The 25,246-nt window shown below is 44.4% G+C and overlaps 2 protein-coding genes across 2 annotated transcripts; one reads left to right on the top strand and one right to left on the bottom strand.

The window, feature by feature from the left end:
• Positions 1 to 7,922: 7,922 nt before the first annotated feature.
• LOC128707908 (activating transcription factor 3) lies at positions 7,923 to 16,940 on the top strand. The gene is made up of 4 exons (XM_053802864.1): positions 7,923 to 8,063; positions 11,732 to 11,860; positions 14,896 to 15,099; positions 15,204 to 16,940. Exons 1-4 carry the CDS (start codon positions 7,923 to 7,925, stop codon positions 16,938 to 16,940), a joined length of 2,211 nt encoding a protein of 736 aa, XP_053658839.1.
• A 5,341-nt stretch (positions 16,941 to 22,281) lies between these two features.
• LOC128707843 (ATP-dependent DNA helicase DDX11) lies at positions 22,282 to 25,148 on the bottom strand. The gene is made up of 3 exons (XM_053802801.1): positions 23,277 to 25,148; positions 23,014 to 23,211; positions 22,282 to 22,938 (listed from the first exon to the last, which is right to left on the bottom strand). The coding sequence occupies exons 1-3, from the start codon at positions 25,146 to 25,148 to the stop codon at positions 22,282 to 22,284; spliced, it is 2,727 nt and encodes a 908-aa protein (XP_053658776.1).
• Positions 25,149 to 25,246: the final 98 nt, after the last annotated feature.

Below are 25,246 nucleotides of genomic sequence, written 5' to 3'. Positions count from 1 at the left end.
CAAGTGACGAACGGAGCAAACGGAGAATTAATCATGGCAACATTTTTATGTGTCTGCACGCGATCGTTAGCAATCAAGACCCGTGTCTCGAATATCCCGCGATCGGTGCGGGTGAAATTTGAATTCATACAGATGGAAACCAAGGCCTGTGCCATAAATGAAGACGGCGAGAAAAATGTAAGACCCAAACGAGCATAGCACAAGGCGCCAGGTTTACGCTGGCAAGCATTTTCTTTCCAGTTCATATCGTTAAACACAAATAGCTGGAGCACCTTTGAGCGCTATTAGACCCCTGTTGGCGGATATAAAAATCTGCATTCGTGGAAAGCGACGATTAAACCTAAACGGTTCAATCGATCACCAGCAACAATTTGTCCCGATGAATGCAGTTTTTCAGCCACACCTTACCGAAACGTAGTATCGATCTAAGCTCGAGGGTCAATCAGAAATTATGATACTCTCCTTGGGCTTTATCGATGATCATAAAAATCCACTTCGATGCACTCTAGCTCCAATCTGGGTATCGTCCGGGGCCCATTAACGAATCAAACTAAAACTGGAATCGAAACGAAGAAATCAATACTCGGTTGGACAAAAAAAAAACACACACACACACACAGTCCCAAGAAGAGGAAAAGGGAACATAGGAGGTTGAAGATTAATCGGCGCCATTAGCATGCTGTGATGGGGTTTTGTTGCAATGGATCAACCGATCGACACAGGATGCAGATTTTTGGACATTTTTTCAACTCCTCACTCACCGATTACGGCCCAGTCTTCTGAACCGTGCGTGAGAGGAGCCTCAGAATGCGAGAACATAAAGGAGTAGTCGCTATGAAGTAAACACCCGGCAACAACTTTGACCGTTGCGTCCCAATCGTTCCAATGATGTGTTGTTATACATTAACCCGAAATGCACAACATTCGCTGAGGAAAAAAAATTAAACACACAACACAGACCCACAAATCAGAAGATGACAAGAGCTGAAGATGGGTTGAGAGGTGATATTGATTAAAATTAATAGCAATCATTAAGCGTCAATGTTGTTTTGGAATGAAAATCATTTGGCAAGCAACCGATCAGATCGGACCGGGATGGGAGCTATGCCGGTGGCAGAAGGAAACGTGATCGGTGTCTTATGACATTTTAAAAAATTCGGTACTTCAAAATTAAAAGTTTCAAAAACTGCTCCGTACACCTGATTTTTAGACTGGTGATAATTTTAAATATAAACATGTGCCTTTTTCAGTTTACCTCCCCCCAAAGCACGCGCATATACATGCGCAAGAGTCTCTTGAGGAATTGGTTGGAAAGGCCGAGGTTGGAGGGACAGGTCAAAAGTCCTCCAGTCACCTTGACAGGCTGGAAGATTTTATGACCCATACCTTACGACTGCGTCCTACCGTCCAAAAGTAGCAGCGAATATGACCACCACCACACACCAAGCCGCATAAAAGACGTCGGATCAAGCTCCGAAAAAGCCACACCGTTGCTGCTCTTGCAGCAGTACGGCAAAACGAAGAAGAATAACAACAAAAAAAAGTCACAACCACTCGATGCTCAGCTTGATAGTTCGTTTTACGACCGCATAAAAAGATGAGATATTGGCCTTTTTAAATTGCCACGCGTTTTTTTTTTTTGTCGAACGGTAAGCTCCGCCACCGTCATGGCGGCTTGAAATCTTCCACCGGGGGGAGCATACATCCCTCCCCCGAAATGGCCAAACCATTATTGCTACCGCGTAGGGTCCTCGTCGATGCTATCCACGGAGAACGGTAGCCAAGTGGACGGTTCTTCAATGGTTCTCCACCGGCGGGCAGAGAGAGTGGAGACCATCCAACTCCGCTAGCAACATATCGCACTCAAACGTCTTCCTGCCATTCAATACCAAAAACGTGTCCGAAGAAGCATTGACCACGGCTGTACAAAAGATACCGCCTGAACGGCTCGCCTTTGCCAAAAAGTTGGTCTGTAAACACGTTTCTACTGTTGACATCAGCGACCAATGTTCGACGGCAATGTGTTTCCCACAACCGTCGTCGCCACGTTCATTTCGGTAGCTAACAAGTGGCATCCCCGGATGGTCAACATGTCACACGTCTTAAGGATCCAATCAAGACCGTACCCCAGCTAGCTGGTTTGTCTGGTAGCCTATTCCGGTTGCCACTGTGCTAGACATTGTTCATCGATCGGATCATAAATTCGAACTTGGCACGAGTCACCGATTGCAATCTTAAAAAGGCAATCACGGAAGATGGCCAACCTTAACCGGGTGGTGGACGAGGCAAAAAAAAAAAACAATTGCATTTGCGTATTCCTGATCGCGAGGGTCTCTCGAACTGCTACTTAACATCGGCCGAACTTCTGCCAAGTTATCGTGTCGTCATAAAAACGTTATCGAGATACATCCACACACGACACATTGACACCTTCCGATGATGGTCTTTGGAGCTAATGGCTGATTTATCTTTAATTTAAGTGTTGAAATAAGCGTATTGAAGTAGAATTGCATCAGGACCCCAGGATGATCCGAGCTGTCCTTCGGTTGACACATGGAATAATTAACCTGCTCGGTCAGGCCGATTAACAAGCAAGCATTTCGCAACGACAACGGCATGCCTTACGGTGGAATATCTTATGTCAGTTCGTCTGTCGGCTATTGGCTACTTTATTTGGCAGCAGCTTTTTGTCTTGCTAATTGGTGGAGCAAACGGCGCTGTTACATAGGGGTTTTGTTTCTAGACAAATTTTCAATGTCATGCCTCTTGAAGACCACAAAAAAAGGCGCACAAAAGCCCCTTTGGAAATTGGGAACCTATTTGAAGATGTCACTCTGGCGTGGAAGTATCAATATGCCGTAACGCTTGGAGACAAAAACTAATAAGCAGGAGTTAACATGTCATTGAAAGCACAGCCATATATTGAAGAAATATTTGTTATTTCCTTGTGCGTCTTGGTCGCTAGCGGAGAGTTCCCGAGGAAATGTCATAATAATAGCGAAGATTTCGAACATAGCCATGTTTTCAGGAAGCTGTTCCACGTAATGGGAGTACTTCCCATCAAACTTCACATTTGAAACGCTATGCGAAGGAAACTATAAAAACCCTAAGAAATAATCGTAAACCCCTATCTCTGCTACTAAAACAAAATACGGATAAAAAATGTCCCCACTTTTTCGTTGGAAAAGTCAGCCAAACAAAGGGGAAAAACAAATGTGGCGTCAGGAACAGAGTGTGTTCCGAACGTGTGCCACGTTTTACAATCTAAATTATGATACCCATCAACATCCAGCTCACGCGACAATGCGTCGTCGTCGATGTGCTATTGGAGTCTTTATTGGAGTTGCCATGGAAATATACATTCCCTCGCCAATACCCGTCTTGGCGTTTTCTAGCGAGAGCCTGAAGACGCCACCACAATGCGCCGGGTGCGGACAAAATATTCGTACAAGACGTAGGTACGAGATGCGATACGCTGCCATCCGAATGTGCCTGCACATACACACATTTTCTGGCGCAATAAAAACTGCATTATATCGGAATTTGCATAACGCCTTCACGTACTCTATTCGACGAACAAGTGGGGACCACCGGCGAATGGATGCAAATGAAGGCTCTTCTTGTGCGAAGAAGAAGCTCTCACTTCATGCATGCTACGGCATAGATAAAATGTGCTCCAAGCTGTAAAAACACAGGTGTGGCCCAGCAGTTCTAAAGACCATTTGTCCAGAAGACCGGCAAATTCATTTTAAACGGACGAATTCTACTGGTGGCTGTTCTTAACGGACACTGCACACAAACACAACAGGTACAAAGAAATATAATCACACAAAACACGGAAGTGTGAATGAATGTTTGGCGCTGTTGTTGTTCGACATCATTTGCGTATGCCATTGTACGCGTCGGATGCGGGTCATATGACAAGCGGTCTGTAAGGTTTTGTAAACCACCAAAAGCACTTTACAACACACCACTCCTTTCGGTTTCCCCCGTTTCCTACCCAATCCAACCCCAACGCTGTCTGCTTGGCTCTGTAACGGATTTTATTTATAAATTTCAAATGGCTAACCACCTTCCATTCGCTCGAGTGCACTTTCATTTCGCTTGACGTACATTAGAGTTACTTTTTTGGTTGCGTGTTAGCGAAGAATAGACTGTTCCATCATCGGCTAAACAACATATTTCGCTGTTATTTATAAGCACAAAACGAATGATTTACTAAATTATCTTCTGGTGCTGTTTTTCGTAATGCACTGTACGTAAAACAAATAAACCAACAACACGTGGTAAATGAAATTTCATTTATTTTTAGTCGTTTTTTTCTTCGTTAATCTTTATTGTATCTCGAAATACTAACTCACCGTTAATATCTTTTACCTTGCCACACTTGCTTCGCCCCCTCCCCACCACCACCGTGCAGATGCATCAAACGCCACACGCCCCGAAGCGCCGTAAGAATGCGCGTTGCGTAAATTACATTCCGGCGTTCGTTTTGCGCAAATTCGCCACACGCGCCTACACACACTGTCCCTGATCCGACGCGTATGGAGTCAACGGGACAATAAATTAAATCCGCGATCCTTCCACACAACAGCGGGGCCCTTTACTCTACCCGTTTTGGGACGGAGCAACACAAGTGCAACACAATGGCCATTCATACGACGGGGACACTTTCGGTCGCTTATCGAAGATTTTGGTCGCTGCTCTTTCTTCCGATTTTTTTTACTGCCGATGCTTCCGATGCAAACACGAAACGCAAGTGCAATGAATGCAGCGAATGGAAAGTGGAACAGCAAGGAATAGGCACAGGACTTGCATTGTTTGAAAAGGTGGACAGCGAAAGACAATGCGTGTTTTGGAAGACAAATTATGCGCAATGATAAAATGAACCGTTCGCCTCTATTTGCTTCGATTATAATCATATTAACTCAATTAGGCAACCCAATGTCAGTGATACATTAGCTAGTAGTAAGCAATCTTCTTGATGTAAAATGTACACACTTTTGACAAACGACACGTGCGGTTAAAACGAGCGAGATCTCGTATGAAACAAATTCTAAATTGTAACACGTTCACAACTGCTTGGAAAGTTTACACGAAGCCACGTTTCAACGTCAAGATAGATCACTTCCAGATCGTTTCTATCCCACAACAGTTACCTGTTCAATATCAGCTCAACGTCAAGCAGTCGACACGTATAATTAATCATCCAAACACGAGGACTCGTATAAACAGCCGATTATCACGGTTTTTTTTGTACTCCAAATCATACAAACGAAGAAATGGAGCTCAGCTAAATCGAGTTTGGAGGAGAGGATGTTGTCCGAGTTCTACCTGAACATATGGCGGCGAAAGTTACACTTGCTCAGCTTGCACCCCAGGTGCTCTAAACCCTCTATACAATGGTAAAATTTCATTGAAATTAAACTGTTAATAAGCTTGGAACAATCATCTTGCTAGATATAGAAGCTATCTTTCTCTTTCACTTTCTCTCTCTCTCTCTCTCTCTGTCTCTCTCTTTCTCTCTGTTTGATTTATTTGACCCCGGTATGGTACATTACGCTATGACCATCTGTCACAAGACGCACGAGAACCTACGCTCGCCTTCTAGCCCGAATCAACACACCACCTGGGAAACTGTTACTGTTTGTCTCCGCCTAGAGGTCGACACTTTTGGTGCAAAGTAGTACACCGCTCTGACAGTCGTCGACCGTTCGGATTGTTTTGTTTGTGCCAAACATGGCCCGTCCGGAACATGGGGGCGTTGGGATTGGGGCTCCCAGGGAGTTAACCTCAATCTCGTACCGAACGGTTCGATAGCGTTGCTCACTCGGGCTTCGGCGACGGGAATAATGGAGAATTACCACCACGAGACCGGTTCAGAACGCTCCCTGAGCTCGTGGTGGGTGCGATGTTTTTGTGCAATTTTTTTCCCCCACTTTGTCTGTTTACTTCAAATCAGTTCCTGAAGGAAGCGAAATCCAATGGGAAGGAAATGAATGGTTAAATCTGCATGAATTGGGCTATTAAAAAACGGATAGCTTATATCTTGTTCTCGCTGTCTAGGGTGAGGCAAACATAGAGAATAATGACTTGACATTACGTTTATGGAAGAACGAGATCCATTCCGGTCACTACTGGCACATTGCCGGGGTGTGGGGTAAGTCCACTTTGGAAGCCCATAGCTCATTTCAATCCTCGCCGTGAGGTTGCCTGCTACGGTTCCAGTATGAGTGGGTGAGGCTCGTCCCAAGCTTTACTAGAATCTATTGTATGACCTCCAACAAACAACGGCACGCCAACCAACCTGAACCTGCTAGTCTCACAATCGCTGAGAGGGCGTTCTGCCCCAACGCCTCCGAGAGTTCGCATCCTCAATGTCCGATGGAGATGCGGCTTTGGACGCATGTTGTTATTTCGCACACACACGGTTTTTTTTTTTTTGGTTCGCTCCTCCCGCTGCTTAACCCAACTCAGGCTAACCGAAGTCAAATTAATTATCGCTCGTACCACAGTACATCAAAAGACCCACAATACCGCTTCAATGCCGGTTGGTAATTATCATTAACCGAGTTTTTTCGTTTGCTTCCATTCCCCCATTTGCAGATAAGCTTCCGGATTCGTGGGCCGGCTGGACACTCACGGACACTCCTGCAACCGCGACCAAACAACAAGTGCATAAATCAATCAATCAATCCTACGGCACAGCAGCAACGAAAGTGCACAGGAGTGCAGCCACGACCATCGCCTTGAGACTTTTGTGAACGATTAACTAGTGCCTTTCCATATTCGCCGGAGGAAACATTCTGGTTCGGGCAAAAACTATTTGTTTGCAAAGATTTCGACCCACAAAATCAGAACAGTGGTGCCGCTAAGCAACGCGCATCGACTGGGATGTGAAATATTCTGTGCCAATCGCTAGTCTGTGACAAAACACACAAGAGTGCTGTTTCATCGTACAATTCATGCGATCGTTAAGATCGATCGTGTTCAAACGACAGTTAATCGTTTTCCGAGCTCCGAGAGCTATCGTGAAAAGCAAATCAGTCTTTCAGTCAGTAACGGCTGGTGCTGAGCAGCAAGCATATTGTGATTTAAGTTAATGTACAGCAAACAATACTTTCATATACAAAACGTACAATCAATCATATTTAACCATACAATACAAGTCTATTTAAAACAAACCCGTATACTAAGCGGAAGCATCAACACACGATACTTATATTTTGTGCTCCTGGCAGCATCCTTTCACACCAACACATCACCATTTAAGCGCAGTTGCACAAAACTAACCAAACAATTGCAAAACCACACACAAACGATACCAGTGTACTGCAAACGCTTACAAACACGTGCCTCTTTCCGAAATCGAACCATTTGACGCTGTGTGCGAGTGGGAGCGTCCTCCAAGTGCAGAAGTAAACAGCGCCAAGAGCAAAGAGCTGTCCGTTGCGGCAAACATACCGGTGAAAAGTGTATTCGCAAAGGAGTGTATTCGTAATATCTGTGATTAAATTTATTCTGTTAATTTTGTGTGCTTTGTTTTGCTTTATTTTAGTAACGGTCCGTGAGCCTTACAATTTTTGTTTTTGTTTTGTGTTTGTTCTGTAACGAATCATTTGGTTGGTTGCAACGAAGTCAAAGTGCCACGTTAAACATAATATACGAACGATCGAACAAACGACTTGTTTTAGTGAGCGTTACAAAAACAACGCATTGAGAAAAGTTACTCAACAAAATATACAACCGATATACGAACTGCGTCAAACGAAGCAAAACGCATCTTAAACTTCCGGGAGAATCAAATTCGGCCCGTCATTTAGTCATCCTACGGCTCTACGCTAGCCGGGAGTTGCTAAGAGCAACAACACCTTCAGCGCATCAGCGCTGTTAAGCATCGACACTCCACAAAACACAACAGCATGTTCAGCACAAACCTCAGCCTCACCGTGCCATCGCTCCTTATCATGGACGGTGGCACACCCAGGACGCCAGAGATCCTGAACTCGCTTATGGCCATGACAAATCCGCTCGAGTACTCATACCCAGTGAACAACTCACAGGTGAGCTCAATGGTTTCAACTTCCTTTCCCATTGCTCCAACAATTTGTTGCCCAAATGCGAATTACTCAGAATTTCTATCCGTAACATTTCATATTCAACTATGTCTAAGTTCACAAAGTCTTATACGAGATTCCACTATTTTTTACTACATAAACTATCAGTTTATTCAGTTCAGTTATTCAGTTATTATTTATTTAATAAACTCCCGCACCCTTTGGTATCGCCTCACACCTCTATAAAGAGTGTTTTCCCATCTTGCAGTGTTAGGTTATGTACACTATGAGTTAATGGGACATTGGTTTTATACGCCACGAAGAAACTCATTTGCATACCCGTGCTACACAACGCAGGAAATGTCAGTGATAACATCTTAAATACACCTCCGCAATGAATTCCATCTACACGACTAGCTAACGTTCATTTCTTCTATCTCGACGCCACTACAATGTAGTGCATTCGTGACCCCAAGGAGAACTCCCATTGTGTGCATGTGTCCGCCTAGACGGTACGCTAGCTTTCTACAATCTTTGTTATTCTTGGCGGTTTCGGTGCGGTCCTCGGTAATTCAATCAAATACCGATAAAAATCACTCAACGAATAAAATCTAATTTACTACATCACGGTGGAGGCAGCACAGTAGTGACAGTACATTGGTCCCCTTCCGACAGCGACTACCATTGTGCGGTATGTCACCATGTATGTGCCGCAACAATCATACCACAGCTGATTAAATCCAGAGCATTTCAAAGGTCTGTGGGTAAAGGTTGGAATTTCGTTCAAAGTCTAGCCGAAAGCGACTTTGAAGGCGCCACCACAGACACCACGATGCTGTGAATTTAACAATAGGCAAAAGAGACATTCTGTGAGGTTTTAAAATTAAGAATGAAAACAGAAATGACCTAGCAAGACGAGCCCAAATAAATCACAATCAACGTCCAGACTTCTGTAATCTTTTCTCCCATATGGAGTGACACATGCTGGGTACACTAATCACACAACATCTTGCGCCTTAGAACGCTTGCTTCGCTGTGCAAAGGCATTAGAGTTCTATTGAGCGGGTCACTCTGGGGCTTAGATCTTGATGAAGCTCAAAGGAAATTGCCGCGACCATGATGGTTATAGCCCATCAGCGTATCCATTATACGTACGGCTCCACCGTGGACCTATTTCCGACGACTTTGAACCTTAAAAACCAAACACCCACACAGGTTGCGAGTGAGAACTACGTTCGATCGTGACAGGCGCAGTAACTGCGGTGGGGAATGTGAGGTGGAGTTCATAAATCTTCCTACACGCGCGTAATCGCGTGGTACATGCAACAGTTCCTACCAAACCGTAGATCTCCTAATAGACGTGAGGTTCTACAGTTGCCACCTGCCATTTCTCGTGGGTAGCAAGCGCCATAGTGTTCTTACCGAAGACACGAACCCTTTCTAATGTGAGTGCGTGTTCGAACTAATTCCCAAAAAAAAAACAACCAGCAACAAAGTAGAGAGAGAGAGAAAGAGAACTGCAATAACAAAACGGACAAAATAATCATAGAAGCAACCCTGACCCTTTCAATGGTGCGACCTCCAACCGTTTGAAGTACATACCCAAGTACGTCTTACACCTTACACCGGTGCAGGTGCTACTACTCCATACTGTAATTCCAATTACACGCGGGCCCAACCCTACTGCCCTATCGTTATCGCCATTCTTTCGCTAGAAATACCTACGCGGGAAAGCACCGTACAGAACGGCAACAGCAGGCGTAACCGCCCATACCATGCCCTTCGATAACTTCTGTCGCCGACAGCGCGAACTAAAGGTCCGGTTCCCGTTTGGAATGAAAATGGAGGAACAAAAACGCGCTTAGTTCCAGTCATGGCGCCGCCATCAAACGAAATAAACCCTCCACCCGTTTCTCCCCTGGGACACGCTTCCGTGCGGGGGACTTGTTTGAAACAATGTTGTAATAGATTTTATTACCATCCTAACCTTACTTTTTTGCGTTGATTGGGGGAACACGAACAGCCAGTGTCGTGTGTGTTTTGTGCGGGATTGGGTTAGGTTAGATTTTTTCACACCTCTGTGTCATGCCCCGCGTGTCTGACGACAATTTTTCGCTAGCTCGCAATGACAATGACTACGACAGCACAATCCTTCAGCGATTCCGGCGCGTTGCATCGTTCTGTACGTGAAGTTCCAAATGAGCGTGAGCTCCCGGCCTGAGTAGCTTTCCTCCACACCCTTACGTGTACTGTCAAACACGCGTGCAACATACCTCCGCAACACACCGCCATATATTGTTGTACGTAAATAGCTTTTAACAATCAACCTTCCTTCCTGTTGCGGAACATCTTTCTTCTTAATCACCGGATTTCTGCTGGAAAAATTAAAGACGGATGTGATGGAGAGATAGCAAAGAAATCTTTCAATCACTACCAAACTTACTAGACGGTGAACTATGTTCCACATTCCTGTGGTAATCGCACTTGGAGCACGAAAACTAATATTGCTGCAGAGAAAACACGAGAGAGCATATCATTAATATCGCCAACGACCAGCCCAAAGGTGGAAAGCGTGTTTGACAGCCCGACAAGGTTGAATGTAGCATTAATTTATGTACCACAACTTACCAACCCGGCCCGCCAACCGATCGGCCATCGATCCACGGCTCGGATGATAGATTTCCCAAAAAGGCGGCCCATTTCCGTTCCGGCGAGCATATCCGGCCCGGAAGAGCCGATTGGCTCAGTTGGTCGCAGTTAAACAAGCCCGATTCGTACGAACTGATAACGACCCGGGGCACACCCATCACTTTTCGGACCGCGACTTCAGTGGAGCCGCAGTGTCAACGAACCGAAAGGAAATTCCTTTACCGGGTACCTTCCACCGCCGGTGGAAAGCCACCTCCTATTTATCACCGTATCAGTGGCAGCTTCAATACATCAACCTACAAAACCAGGCTTCCGTTCCAGTCCCAGCCCCGGGGTGGTATGATTTGCTTTGCTTCGTTTTATTTATTTACTGTTTTTGTTTGCTAAAATTAAAGATGCGTTACTTTAGATAAGCTGCACCTCACCTCAAACCACTCAGTTCGAATGACAGGCCGAAAGGCGCGAGGCAAAGGCAACATACATACGCGGCGCGTTAAACAAAAGCACATTGAAAATGACCGTTGATTAATTATTTCTTGCACGCACACCGTCAGCGTAACCCTCATTACCATAGAATATGTCGTGAAATGTATTGGCGTATTGTGTTTTCCCAGTTGGGAGTGGGTTACAATTATGGGTTAGAAACTTGTGGGGTGAAGTAATGTGAGGCTTCTTTATTCTAGCAGTGAGGCTGATCGAAAGAGAGAGGCGTGCGAATAGCAATAGAAAATTGAAAAAATGGAAAAAAAACAAGAAACATACTGAAATACAATTTTAATGTGATAAACACCGAATAACAGGTGCATAATACAAGAGAACCCACCGTACATTCAAACAAATCAAAATGCAAGGGTGTCAAACCTTTAACTGAATCCTTTCGTGAAATATTTCATGAAATTTCATTCCAAAACATCCTGCGATCATCACTATGCAGCAGGGCGTTAATCAAATAACCCATAATCCAAAAAAAAACTCTTCTAAAATTGAATTAATGTTCCCTTCCCTCATCTTTTACTCCTTCCCAGCAGACATCACTGAACGACAGCCATTCCAACAGCTCCGACTCTCCATTGGACTCTCCAGCCAGCCAACAACATCAATCCCAGCAGCAACAACTTCACCTTCACACCGGCAAGACGCCGAGCGTACAACAGGTAAATGAACTGCGAAACAAAACAAACCATCCATCTGTCCTGCTCCTTTCACACCTCTCTCGCTAGTGCTGGAAGTGGAAGGATTTTTTGCGAAGTGCAAATAATTTTAAACACACACACACACACACACCAACAACCAAACGTGGCGACCAGTTGTGGAACAGCCCAACCATCGAGCGAAGCTTTCCTCTTTTGGAGAGTCCAACCACAATAGTGCAAACAATGCCACAGTAACGACCCACAAAAATACATGTGTTTGCGAGAGAGTGTTTGGAAGAGAGTGGAACTGTTTGCCGATTACTTTTTCAGCAAATATAGAAATTGAGGTTCCTCGCTCCATCGGTCGTTGTAGATGGTAACATTCTTTTGCTGGTTGTAATACACACATTACATGGAGATGTTATTGAATACGTGTATCTTGGCACGACTTGAAGTTACTAACAGAGGCTGCAAGATCCTGCAACCTGTGTAGAGATCAACTTTGTGCTTACGTTTGGCTTCATGAGGTCTCCTTGTTGGGATCACTCTTTTGGAGTTCAAATAGCCCACCTGTAGGTGTGTCTTCTTTTTGTGCTAGTTTGGCGTATGGACCTACTACTATGTCATGTCTGCCATTTCTGATTTACTAGCCATATTTTACCACGTAGACGGATTGTCAGTCCCCTTGCTACGAGGGAACGATCCGTATGGGATATGGTTGCGGTCCTGTCGTGTGGGACTAGCGCCGTTATCAAATACCCCACCCGTGGACACGTCTTTAATGTCTGTATTGAAGTCACTTCAACCATTGTTGAAGTCAATTATGGAAAGATTGATTTCTCTAATTGCTGTCCCATTGAATAGAACTGCCCCGTTCTAACCTCAAATTCCGACACTCTGCGTCTCCTCGCTAGCTAGTCTTTACTTCCTTGTATTCCTTTTTTCGCAACTCCCTCCTGAATAGCCTCCAATCAAGCGCTGACACCCGGTAGGAAGCGATCAATTTGTTCTCCATTCAATCACTAATGACAATAATTACGAATATTGGTAGTGACGACCCCAACGGGCCTTCGATTAATCAAGCGCGCGTTTAGCATTTTAGCATATTTTGATATTCAAATAGCGTTAACCTTCGCCGATGGATCCTCGTGTCCTCGTGTTGGCATTTTGATACCCATTTGATATCCTGACGAAGATTCGTGTGTTAAGTTGTTACGCACACAATAACGTTCGTTTGGTATTGTTTTAGAAAGAAAATTTCAAATGGGAATTCCAAGACGTCAATGCTTCGTCGAGGCCGCTTTCTTGCATTCTTTCGCAATCTCGCAACTCAAAAGTGCTTTTCGCAGCTTCTGCTTCCGGCCACAGTGCAAGATCGCACTATTCGGAACAATCCCTCACCGAGGTCAATCATCCGCGAGCTGTTTGCATTTCAACTTCTCGATCAACTTCTCCTCACGCACTCTCCCCCATACCGACCCTTCGGTCGCACTTTGCGCCACGAAATGCTGATTGATGAGACGACCGCAAACATTTCGACCCAAACCAAATTCGACGCCCACAGTGCGACAATACGTACGACAAGCCAACATTTCGGACCCTACGCGCCCCACACTCGGCCCATCCCATCATCATTGCGTGGCACACCGAACCAATCGTCAACCCCAGGCACGTTCGCACTCACCCGGGCCCGCACACATTTGCATACAAAAATATCAAGTAAAGAAGAAAAGAACAATTCGATTCCGCGCACAAGCAGCACGCGAAATGCTCCCACCTTCTCGGGGTCCAATTTCATTCCCGATCTCCGGCATCTTCCTCCCAGCAAAAGGCGAACGATCTCACACACTGCGCGAGACGACAAATGCCACATGCGAGCGTGATTTTGAAAGCATTTCGTGCGCTTCGCTGGTTTGGCATAACGTTTCGGGTCTGTGGGCAGTATCAACGTGCTGGAAAATGCGATCTTCGATCTTGATCTTCGCACCACATAAGGCAGCAGGAGGAGGTTTTCCATTACTCCTTTCTACTTCGGAGTACTTTACACCCGCAAAGTTTACGGATTGTTATAATCGCGAAGAAGAAAACTTTCGAATTGCATACGAACTTCAATAAGCAGAGAAGCACACAGCAATTCAAGATAGCGTGAAGATAACGACATGAGATTCGTCCCGAAATGGCGAAAGCATTTTTCATGCCTCACCGTCCCGAAAGCTAAAGGCAAAGAAGGAACGAAAAGGATGTTCGCTGCGAAATAAATAATGCGGGCAAATAAGTCACCCAACCCTGAGAGCATTTACGCAGCCCTGCTGGTTCAATTATGTTTCACGACTTTCGGGCCACGTTTCGGCGTTGAATTATGATTATGGCAGCTTTACCGCATTATTCTCAAAACTAGTTTTTAGCTTGCAGTTGTGTTCGAGCATGGCAGTGCGTGTGCTTCTTCAGCAGCAGCAATATGATTCACTGCTTCTGCTTCTGTTTGTCAAATTAATTTTTAACCGGCATTGGATCGGTAGGTGCGTTATTCATACGAAATATGGCGCCTTTAATTAATTCATATTGTTACTTTTAAACGCATCGCTGTTCAGTACGTTCAAACTAGCAATGCGATCTCCGTACTCGATCGTCACTTTAGGAGAGATGAATGGCGGACTTTACCGTCTCACGATTTCATTTTATGAACCAGAAACGACACGAAATTTAATTCCAATTTTTCACATTTTACAGAGCAAAGCAGTGACAGTTGGTTTTTCCTTGACCACTCCGCTCTTTACGTTTGCATCAGAATAATACGCAGGTCTGACCAAGGAGATCATTTTCAAAATGCCTCTAGTAACCAGACGGAAACGACATGCACGATCTCGTGTGTCGTACTTTCTTTGTATGATTCTGTTCACAAACGAATCTTAAACAAAATTGTATTCGAAACGCAAGAGCGATAAATAGAATCAGCATGTTGCACACATGATAGTCATTAGGAGACGGTGTTGTGTAAGTCTCACCTGCTGACCTTTACTGATATGTTTGTGTGCTCTTCTGCTTCCACTCTACAGACATGTTCGCAACTGATCAAGGAAGGTGTGAAACTGCTGATTCAGAGTAAGCGCAAGCACAGCGGTGGAGATTCGAGCGATGGAAACGAATCCAGCACGCCGAAGGCAAAGGTAGCACGCCGACGTGACCCCTCCATGACCGATCACCGGGAGACGAGTGAAGATGACATGGAATCGAAGGCGAGTCCTCGCTCGACTGTTGCGGTAAGTACTGCCGGGAGCGGTTTGGAAACAGAAATGACCACAGTCTAAGTATTATAGGAGTAAATGTACAATATTCTCCTCCCATCCTTTCTTCCCACTAACAGCTAACACCAGAAGACGAGGACCGGCGACGGCGACGCCGCGAACGGAACAAAATCGCCGCTACCAAGTGTCGCATGAAGAAGCGCGAACGCACGGTTAATCTTATCAACGAATCGGAAACACTCGACGCACAGAACAAGGAATTAAAGTCGCAGGTCAGCAAGCTGGAAACGGAGTACCGGAAGCTGGTGGAGGTATTGCAAGCGCACGGTCCCACCTGCGTTCACCAGAAGGGCTATCAACCGCTTCCCTCACTGTCGACCATAACCGGAAGCGGTGGTAGTGTTGGCACCGGCAAATATCTTAACGAACTAAACTATCTGGAACAGGACCAAACGGGCCAGGGAGAAATTAAGTACTCCGAGTGTTTGAAATCGGTTTCCTCCAGTTCCGGCTCACCAATGGATAGCTACTCCAAGCAAGACTCTGGCAACCTTCTTCCTCCCGGTTATTGTAAGCTTTCGCCCACGGAAACGACTACCTTCCTGCTCGAATCACCCTCAGAATTGCCCGGTACTGGAGAGCAAATATCCAAATCCGATTACATTCCCGGACCTGCAGTATCTACCACTTCTTCACGACCGAACTCCAACGCCCAACAAACCACGAAGAACGGACGTTCTAAGCCCGGACCCAAACCACGACAATCTAGAGCGCAGAACAAAACGACTCCAGCAGCGGTGGCCACATCCACAGGCACTAATCTGCCTTCCCTAAACAGTACCACAACCACCACCTTCGGTAGCAAAGGGAATCCCCTGATTGCAGCAACTCTCATGACGACGACACCTTCCTCCTCTCCCTCATCTGTACCTTCTCCACTAACTGTAGGAAACTCGGTGTCGACAGTGAACGTTATCAACCCGCTCGGAACACTTGTCACCGCCGACGATGACGATTTTATTCTGAAAAATGAACTCATCGACACGCACAGCCCTTACACAACGGTGCAGAGTGCGGATCGGTTTCTGTTCGATGCCACACTTGATCTGTACAACAACAACGCGCACAGTCCTCTTACTGCCGGGCTCAACTGTGCCCAATCGCATCAACAACAGCAGCAGCAACTTCAGCAACAATCGCAACACAATCATCATCTGCAGCAGCAACAGCAACAACAGCACGGTGCAACTCTCAACAACAACAATCCAACCATGGTAAACGAAAATGACAAGCTTAATCACCTGAACGCCATTAAAGACAACACCTCCAATACGCTGCTCGAGTTTGGGTCGAGCTTTGAAACGCTAAAGCCCGCCACAGTAGACTATACGCAGCACCAACAACAACCACAGCAGCAGCAGCAACCACAGCAACACTCCAACGGGTTGCATCATCAACCGCAGCAGCAGATGGACAGTTTGTTGGTTGTCGGTGATCCAACTCTCGGCCATCTGCTCCATCATCACCAGCAGCAGCAACAGAATCTCCACCAGCACCATCACCAACATCAGCAACAGCCACAGCAGCACCAGCAGCAACATCATCAACACAACCAGCTGCAGCAACACCACCAGCTTCAGCATCAACTACAACAACATCACCTGCAACAGCAACAGCTCCAGCAGCAGCAGCAGCAACAACACCACCAACAGCAACAACTCGTCCACAATGCACTCGATCTGCTGGGACCGGTCGCAAATGACTTCCTCCTAATGACTGACGATGATCCGACGGATTTCACCGATCTGGATAGTGGCATAACCGCGTACAGCAGCATCAACGGATGTCTAGCGTGACCTGCAGCTTTCGATCTGTAAACAAAAAAACCTTCCACAAAGACAGCACAAACCCTTCTGACCGTGTCGAACTACTACTACTACTACTACTGCTACTACCCAACAACATTAGAGATCCTCCGTGTAGGGTTACTCACATCCTGAACCTTATTCCACTCTTTTTATATTCCTTATTTGCCTGTCTTCCAAACTTGTTGGACAGAATAGGATTCTTCCGGTGTGGGAATGCTTGCGTTCCTTTTGCTACTGTACAAATTTCGTCCAACAAATCATGGTCTGGCAGGACATTTCAGCCGAGAGTTCTTAAATAGCCAGCGCAATATTGACATCTTACGTTTTGAACCCAAGCTACTACAAAGAAGGCAATATACGATAGGAGATTACTACTGCGTTCTTAAATGAAGTTAGGCGATAGCATTATTGCACCAATCCCCAAACCATCCGACACAGAATTGTATCCTTTTTGCACCCAAAACACATCTGCCAAGAAATGCCCACTTTCCTAGTGTCCAGAATCAGGAGAAAGAGAAGAGAAGCTACTTTTTGTCTCAATTATACTTTCGTACCGATATCCCTAGCATTGTTGACCACTGTGAACTTTTTCCGTGTCTTTCATAGCTGTCCAAAAGATTTCTTTCCAAAATCGCCATACTTGTCCCCTTGCGCAAATGGAATTTCGCTTTGATGTCTACAACTATACAACTACAACGGAACAAACAAACTAAAAAAGACTACAACAAGTATATGGCGGCTGACAAAACAGGAACAATGGGAAACAGACGGGGCGAAACGAGATGGCAGATGGAAATGAAAAGATCGGAAATGCATTCCTTTTTCGTGCGTAAGGTTCAATAATCGTATCTCATTTTATTACTATTATGGTACACTATACTGAATGTTATTAATATTATTATTCTTATTCCTACTATCGACTATTATCATTATTATTATCATTATTGCTGAAGCTATCTTTCACCGTTCCTTTAACATTTCGTTCTCCTCTGGCCCATTTGGCACTTGTTTCCAGTTGTTGTATGTTTTTGTGTAGCTCTTGGCCTGTTTTCATCCTCCATTTACTTGTTCCTACCCTTCTTTTCTGTTCATACCTTTTCGGTTTTAGTTTATTGTGGACTTTCAACCGGACAGAGAATCAGTTTTGCATATACACTGCTCTTTTGGCAAGTGTTGTGTACATGTCTTGTGCTTCTTCACACCCGCAAGCTAATTTTTGTCAACCAGCAGAATGGCTCTCCGATTGTACCCTACCTCACTCTCCCTTACTCTATCTTTCTATGCAAGATTTGAATACTGTGCAATCGTAGGTTTTTTTTCTCTTTTTGTAATTTTTTGACGGCATAAAATTCATTTTGCATGTGTACAGCCACAAACCGCATGGTGCGCATTAGGTGGGTGCTAAAACGAGAGAATAAAATGGATGTTACACGTACCACATGGGAACTATAGGTAACGCAACTTCGCGTGAGAGGTGTGTTTCTGGCCATATTTTATCATTCAAAAGGCAAAACACATACAAAAGAGGCAGTTTCACGTACTTTATACTGGCATCTTCCAATGTTTTACCACACCTCACTGTTCGTAGTCGTTCTTTCGTCCACTTCTCACCATGCAAAGTAAATTCATTAATTAAATTATCATTTGCAACAGTGAGCTGGAAGGGAGGAAGAAATTTTAAACATACGAAGAATACTCGAGATCGCTGGCAAACTAAGGAAGATAAAACAGCCGCTCAAGGCAACGCCTCAAACACGATTGGAGGATATTTGAATGTCCATTGTTGGGATTATATCCGGGTAATTCTGATTGATATACAGCGAGCAAGGAATCTCAAAACATTCAGCTTCCGTTCTGTTTTATTTGGAAATCGGCCCAAACCTCAACATTCCAGCACGAAAAGATACGACTAATGCACCGAGCACCGAGTCTAATGCTAAGTACCGAGGAACAGATGTATAAGGGTCTAAAAGCAAAGCTAGTTAACTTAATGATAATACTAACTAACGATGTTTTCACACTTGTTCTATTGTGTACGAAGGAACGTTTCCTTCCACCTCGGACTGATTCAAATATCGAAAAAAACCAACGGAAAGTTACCAATGTGCTACATGCGAATACACTCTTACTGTCTTTCTGGTACAGAGCATGCCACACGGAAAGTTACCAATCGATTAAAAAAAGCCAGAAGCTTACGTTTTCGTTGCCTTATCCAACTGGATGGATTTAAAACCATAAACCTTTAAATGCGGGGAGAGAGTATTTACGTGTATTGCCCGAAGGCGATCTTTAATTTACGGGTGCCATACTATTAGCGTACGTGTGTAAGCTACTACCAGCCAACGAGAGGATATACTACAAGCAACTATTATTAGTCGTTTCCTCATTCATGACTCGTTTCTTATTTCATTCTATTTACTATTAATCTCATTTAGCGATTAGTGGCAACAAACCAATCTCTGGAAACGTCAAATGGTTAATACTTATAGTCTTCCTACTTAGACGTTTCACTACCCTTTTGTTGTTGTTATTATGAGTGTGACATTTGCCAATCAAACGCGAATGGCCCCAAAAACGCATTTGTTAACGGATTAAGTTTCTCGTTTAAATAATTAACACCAACCTTCCCTTTGACCACTTTGGCCACACACTATCTGTTCCTCGTGCTTCATCGCATAGACATTCAATAAAAAAGCCCGTCAGACGCATCACACCCAGTCCCCATTTTACGAAACGAAATCACTAAGGCACAGCATCAAAACAAGACCAATTTAATATTAGCTAGATTTGGATAGTTGTAAACGTACTATTGTTAAGCATAACAACCAACCGAAAGCTTACTGTGAAAAACTAGGATATAGGACAATGAGTATGATATATATAGTACTACTATGGCCTTTAAACAAACTGCAGCGGAAACACAATCGCCAATCGTGCAATGGTCGTCGTGTAGGGCACTACGACATGAGTATATATTATATATATTTATCAACTAACACTGTTGCGAGCCTTTAAGTACGGGAAAGTCTTGTCAGCAGCTCAGTTTATAGGCGGGTTACTAAGCAACGCGTACAAGGCCAATCATGTTCATCGTATACCATTTTAAGCCGTTCGTTCCACCTGGAATGCCCCAGAGCCTTAGCGCCGCAAAAGCAGATTGCTGTGCGGCTGTGTCTTCGTTTTATACTCAGGTGGTTTGTGTTTATTTGGACCAGTTTAGCTTCACTGGTTTTGTTCTAACGCCTGCCTACAACGTCCTCCGCGAGTTTCGGTGCGGATTATCATACGCCATGCCGCCCGAGAGGTGCGAATAGTAACAGGATAAATGCAAAACCTGTGAAGCTAACATCGAATCCGTTCAAGGTGCCGCTTAAGCCACCAACCGCATGCCTTACGTATGGTAAAATAAGCCAATGTGCTACTAAAAAGATATTTAATATTGCAACAAATTCACTACCCAAAACTAGATAAAATGCCTTCCTATTTCCATGAATAGGTTATAATGCATGTTGCTAGTTTTTTTAACCAACAAACAAACAAAACCGAACGACAAGGAGTCATGCAGAAAGTGCAAAAAAAAAATAATAAAGCCGACAAACGGAAAACAAACGAGAGAAAAATAGACAAAAAATATTAACATTCAACATTATTGCATACATTGCTAGCCTTAGATGTGTGCACTGTGCGTGCTGCTATATGTATGTTTTTTTTTAATATTTTGTATTCTATTGTGCATTAGTGGGCCAAGACCATACTCCAAACGCTTTTCCCCTTCTTACTATAATTGTACCCAGGACATTGATCGGGATGTGAAACATGTATAAGAAAGCACATTGCAACTTGTTTTAATAGAAAAGTGTGATAACAAAATGAAGCAGGGTCGCATGGGATATAACAGGAAACCAAAACTATAGATATTGAAGAAACACTGGGAGACAGATCGATAATAATCAAATAACATACGCCTGCGAATAATTTAATCTGCAAAATAAAATACAAAATCCCCAACATCGGATCCCTATTTTCCAACGCTGTCCTAAAATCGATACGAGCTCATATAATTTTCACTTCCTGCGAGACCCAAAAACAGATAACAAACGCGTTCAAACAAAACAGAACAACCGATCCCTAGCCCGTACCAGTCGAGCCCCATTTACGTATGCACAAAAGCAGAAAGAGGAAAGCCTATCGAATCGAAATTTATTATTCTACTTTGTACCTGGCTACCGTTGGCTACGTTCATGGCGTTCATGAACGCAAAAACAAGCAACTAAAACGAAAAGGACTCAACTTCAATCTCCTTACTCTAGATTATTGCTAGCGCAAAAAAAACTGACAACCTGCGGAATGGGCACATTGGAATCTAAAAGACAGAGAAAAGGATTCTACAGCCTTCCATGCCTTCCATTCGATTAAAATCGGTTCTATTGAGTTTGCAGGATACATCAAGAAGAATGTCAAGTAAAAAGAACTATATCGATACTACGCATTTGCGCCATTACCGATTCGGGGCTGCAAAAAGGGTTTCGTATCTCCATAATACAGAAACGGACACGAGAAGGCATCTTAACAATCGAAACAAGACATGCCTGATATCTACTTTACTAAGCATCTATTCGTCGCAGCTTCCGAGTACGCACAAACCAGACAAACAAAGGAATCCTCAAAAGATCCCTTGATTCCGCCGCAACAATCGAAACAGAAGCTTGAGATAAAACATATTGAATTTTCGCATAAGTGTTGCCTAATGTGTTGCGCATCAATAAGAAACTGTAACTACGAGTAAAACAGCATAGCTGACTAGAGCAAAGGAAGTGGAAAAAGTAAGACAAGCTTTCAAAAACAAGCCGAATCATATTTCTGCCTTGTTGGAAAGCTAAGGACTATCAAAACAATAATAAAAACCCCGAACGATTCAGAAAACGGAAGGAATTATTTACAATCTAGGGAAGGTAGAACGTCCAACAAATGCTCTACGAACGAGTGATGAATCAGTATGAAAAGCTGTAGTAGTGTGAAAGGTAAACAAAACGCGCATATGACGCAAAGGAAGATAAAGGAACAGATACGCGTATTATTTCGTATGCTAAACGGCAAACAAGTATTTCAAACGCATCCAAACTTTACGGCAATACGGAATTACAGTGAGACAACCACGCTACTGTTGTGTCGAGAAGCGAAACCATGGTGGATAAAAATATAAACAACATCGGACTAAAATAGCCCAATATAACAGCGATTCCGGGCATTTGATTGTTTGCTTCCATTTCATGCACAAAAACCACACACACACACCCAACCACACAACCATACATTACATTTATCCGATTTACTCACGTTTTGCTTTGTGTTGGCGGAAAAATTTCACCAGCTTGCCATGCGCCTGACCGTACCGTTCGGCACAATCCAATCGCTCCGAAATCCACACCGGTAGCTTCCGTCGTATGCGTTCTCCCGTGCAGTAACGCGTGTCGAGCAAAATCACGGCCGCATAGTCCCTTATGTGCCGAACGGCTCTTCCTATGCACTGGTTAACAGCTTTCATGCAAAGATTTTCGTAGTATTCGTTACCAGCCGACGATCCGACCTCACCAGATGATGGCAAGCTTCGATCGAGGTATCGCATCCGTTCGATCAACTCCGGATTGGTACGATTCGGGTACGGTAAACCAACCACCACTACACACCGACCGAGTTCATCGGAAAAGTTTAAGCCTTCGCTCAATTTACCGCCGACAACGCTGAATAGTATGGCGCCGATGGCTGATCGAGCGGCACGTCCATAATCAGCCAAGATTTGTTCTACTTGACCGGAGCTTTTCGGTTCACGGAACACTTTCTTACGCTCCTCTAACCGTGCACGATTGCCAGACTCTTCCAGCTTTCGGTAGAACAAATCAAGGAAGTCGTAGGAGCTCAAAAATACCACAACGCCATTCGGAACCACTTGACAAACGTTTAGTAGCGTCGACTGAAGTTCGTCCAGCTGTTAAGAAAGAAACATTACCTTAACTTACAGTAAAAAAAAACGATAGAAAAATGGACCATGAGAAGGCCATACCATTTCAATGTTTTGTTTGTTGGCGAAATTAAACAGAAACTCTTTCCCAGTCGGTCCACGGCCAATCGCGATGGGAAGTACCGCATCCTTCGGGACCACGTGGGGATAGCTTTTGATTGTCACTCGTTCTCGGCAGTGGCGAAATACCTGTTCCGTAAGTTCATCCGTCGGTTGCATCGTACCTCCAGCAAGGACAACCTGTACAATAAAGATAAAATCTTTAATAATCCTTTCCCAACGTGTGTATATAGTGTACTCTTTACCGAACGACAACTTTGGACGATTTCATCAAATCGTGCACCCGGATTAAGCAGCAAATACTTCATGGCTGCCTGTGATGGATCCTTTTCGTCGTACGATAATAACACCCGACTATCACCACTTCCATCCTCCATCAAACAATGGAGAAAGTTGATCATCGGTCGGATTGCATTTGTTATCAAAGGCTTCGTTTGTGTTTGATGATCATTTTCCTGGTCACCCACGGCTACCGGCTCCGGGTTTGTCTGCTTCGTTGCTGATCGTCCAGCTTTCTTCGTTTGCGCTTTGCTTTGTTTGTCCTCTTCAAGATTCTTTATCAACGATTTTAATGCACTCGTTGACCCTCGCGATGTGTTGCCAACCTTCCCACGGAAGGGCGATACATCCTGTTCAAGTAATTCACGTGGCGAACTTTGAGCAAATCCGTGCACCTTCTGCGCAATGCGTGAACGTTCGCAGAATGAAAGTATATCGGACAGATTCAAATTAAATATGTCCGCCTCAAGTAACAACTCTTGACTATCGATCATTCGTGACGATCGTGCGGTGCTGGTTTTACCAACATGGGATAACATTTTATCCAATCGGGTAGCGATGAAGATGAGCTGATTAATCCGTAAGAGGTTTTTGGTGGAAAATCGAGAAAAATAGCGTGCCTTGTAAGCGGATAAATGTATCTTCGCCTGGCGCAACTGTTCCTGTTTCAGTTCCTGACTGTGAATAGCTGCAATTGTGTCCAGCAGATTGTGTGCTTCATCGATGATGAGGATTGAATTGCGCAGATCAATACCGGATTGTTGTCGTGTGCGTCGATGTAGGATCAGCTGGTAAGGGACCATCAGCATTTGTGAGTCGGGAATGGCTGCACGAGATGCATAATAAGGACAGGCATTTTCCCGCTTTCCCTCCTTCACAAGATCTTCTATATCGGGCATTTCGTAGAGGATGCCATTTTTCAATCCTTCTATTGCACGCTGGTTGTAGTAAGAACAGGAGTGTCTGAGTTTCCTTCGCTTCTTCACGCCACGTCCATCATCGTCGCTGGAGTTCGTTTTATTCTTTCCTCCTTTCTTCAGCAATTCCAAGCATCGTTCGTTCATAAGCGTACTGGTTTTAAGTTTTCGAACCTCCGCATTGATGCAGAGATTTTGACGCGATGCAAGAGACATGAGACGAAGATCTTTCGCGTGTTGCGTTTCTTTCACTTCGTTAACTACCTGAGACAACTGGGAATGTGTACGACTGCAAAATATCACCCGCACTGGACGGTATCGGTTCTCCTCCTCATCTTCCTTTTGGCGATCGGCATCAGGATCTTCGTCACTATCATCGTCACTTTCTTCCGGAAGTAGAAACTCATCTTCATCAATTGTAACGTCCTGCTGCAGTGACTCTTCCTTCAGTGTGTCATCCTTTGCTCGAAGCATTTCCCATCGAATCTTGTGTAAAACACCTTTATCCTTCATCTGTACCAAACGCTTGTCATATTCTGTGATGGATTGCTTAAACAGATTCAACTCATCCAATTGTTTTCGCTGACCCATCGCACTGTACTGTCCCGAGATCCAGTCACTAGAGACCTCATTTTCTTTTTCCAGTCTGGTGATTTCGTTGCGTAACCTTTCAAACGTTTCGCGCAGCTCTTCCCCAACCAGTCGCTCATAATCCTTTAACCATGTTAATGTTCCACAGGTTAAACTCAACGATTTGCCTGTGCCTGTAGGACTTTCGAAGATGCCAATGCCTCCAGTGTGCAGCACCGTGAAGAGCGTTTGCATGAAATCCAACTGAATATCGTACGGCAAAAAAGGGAACGCAAATCCCGATCCATCATCCGGAGGGTGGAGTTGTTTTACTGGCTTAAAAAAGGCCATTACTAGCAGCCCCCTTCACTTGCACCACTGTTGAACGAAGTTTGTGTTTACGACTGATTTAGGTAGCTCAAATGATTGGCGCCATTTTTGCTGTCATA

The sequence above is a fragment of the Anopheles marshallii genome, chromosome 2 (assembly GCF_943734725.1).
Source record: "Anopheles marshallii chromosome 2, idAnoMarsDA_429_01, whole genome shotgun sequence".
Classification (NCBI taxonomy): domain Eukaryota; kingdom Metazoa; phylum Arthropoda; class Insecta; order Diptera; family Culicidae; genus Anopheles; species Anopheles marshallii.
This window is presented reverse-complemented; position numbering and strand designations above follow the sequence as displayed.

Coding starts and splice junctions, on each gene's coding strand:
- LOC128707908 (XM_053802864.1), top strand. CDS start 7,923: ATGTTCAGCACAAACCTCAGCCTCACCGTGCCATCGCTCCTTATCATG. Junction 11,861..14,895: donor AGACGCCGAGCGTACAACAG/GTAAATGAACTG, acceptor TCCACTCTACAG/ACATGTTCGCAACTGATCAA. Junction 15,100..15,203: donor GTCCTCGCTCGACTGTTGCG/GTAAGTACTGCC, acceptor TCCCACTAACAG/CTAACACCAGAAGACGAGGA.
- LOC128707843 (XM_053802801.1), bottom strand. CDS start 25,148: ATGGCCTTTTTTAAGCCAGTAAAACAACTCCACCCTCCGGATGATGGA. Junction 23,212..23,276: donor TCGTCCAAAGTTGTCGTTCG/GTAAAGAGTACA, acceptor TTTATTGTACAG/GTTGTCCTTGCTGGAGGTAC. Junction 22,939..23,013: donor ACAAACAAAACATTGAAATG/GTATGGCCTTCT, acceptor CTTTCTTAACAG/CTGGACGAACTTCAGTCGAC.